The following is a 1,245-nucleotide window of genomic DNA, read 5'->3' as shown; positions in this document are numbered from 1 at the left end:
CCCCCCCCCGACTCAAAGTAGCTAAAACCTTATAGAGTTGTGACTTTCACCTTTACTAGTGTACAATGATCACGACAATCAATGCCTGTGACAATGTTTAAAGACTAATAAGTGGCATTTACGGTGTATTTTCCCTAACAGGTGTGCTGGGTTCTTCTCTTTTTCAAATTTCTTGAGCCAGCAAAATGTGTGAAAATTATCGCATTTCCAGTGCGATTTTTTTTTATTACTCGCCCATGTGCACTAATACCCGTGAATCGCATTTTGGTCAGTATTGTATCGATTTGTATGAATTTTATTGCACATGGCATGACAGTGTCCTTCTCTGTTTTCGTGAGCCGGGCCGGTTAATTAGAGCGACAGGATGCAGGCGGCCGCTGCGTGAAGATGGTGAAGTCCCTCGCCTCGCCGGCCATATGGCTATCGGGAGGATGAAAGCGGCCCAAACGCTCACACGTCTTCGTCAGCTGCTGGCTGCTGCACTGAAAACAAAAATGTGCAACTGGCGTGTACATGACAGTGCTCAACTACTCTATGGTGCACAGTCTTGACTGTTGGACTAGCCAAGCAAAAAAGCCCGTTTGCAGAAATAGCATACCTAGGCTTTTTTTGCGTGAGACATTTGAGTCTTACAAGTGTTCAACAGTAAAGTACCTAAAGCTTCATGGTCAACCATCAAGTTCAACACTTTTAGCTAAGTCTCCAACTGTACTGTTTGACACTTTAGTTTACTAAAATATCCAGTCAAACAGTTAAAAGTGTGCAACGCAGTGTTGAGCAATTGCACGAGCACGCTAGTTGCACACTTTCTTTATCAGTGCGCTGGCCGTACGGCGAAGCTGTTTGACGCTCTGACTGCAAGCTCCTTCAGCAACATAGTGTTCCCCCGTTAAGTTATTTTGTTTGCGTTCAAGAAAGAGTAACACCGACGCAGCTCTTTTTTTGATTTGCGTGCGGCTGCTTTTTGCAAGGCCGATACGTTGCAGCAGACAAAAGATGCCGCCAAAATTTGGAAGTCAAAATGGGCTGTACCAAATGTTTGGACGGCGTAGGCCTTAAAGAGCTAAGAGTTTACAAGGGCGGCGTTGGCGCCTCGTCTCGGTGCGATTACCATTCCGCTCCTTCAAAGGACACGGATCGGATAAACACCCTGCTGCTGCTGCTGCTGCTGCTGCTCACCCCCACGAGGACTTTGTATTCATCGGCCCAGCTCCTCTAATTCCTCTCCCCATCCCCCTCCCCACC

The 1,245-nt window shown here is 47.0% G+C and overlaps 2 protein-coding genes across 2 annotated transcripts in view; both read left to right on the top strand.

The window, feature by feature from the left end:
- The window catches only part of LOC113209234 (uncharacterized), a 3,759-nt gene extending 3,668 nt beyond the window's left edge, over positions 1–91 (top strand). Inside the window, exon 3 of the mRNA XM_052266711.1 lies at positions 60–91. Within this exon, the coding sequence (XP_052122671.1) occupies positions 60–91 (32 nt within the window). The remainder of the gene's footprint in view (positions 1–59) is intronic.
- Positions 1–1,245, top strand: part of LOC113209235 (uncharacterized) — a 100,541-nt gene that overhangs the window by 19,290 nt on the left and 80,006 nt on the right. The window lies entirely within an intron of this gene.

This window comes from Frankliniella occidentalis, unplaced genomic scaffold (genome assembly GCF_000697945.3).
Source record: "Frankliniella occidentalis isolate FOCC.00 unplaced genomic scaffold, Focc_3.1 Scaffold3, whole genome shotgun sequence".
Taxonomy (NCBI): domain Eukaryota; kingdom Metazoa; phylum Arthropoda; class Insecta; order Thysanoptera; family Thripidae; genus Frankliniella; species Frankliniella occidentalis.
The sequence above is the reverse complement of the archived record's forward strand: the minus strand, read 5'-3'. Positions and strand labels throughout refer to the sequence as shown.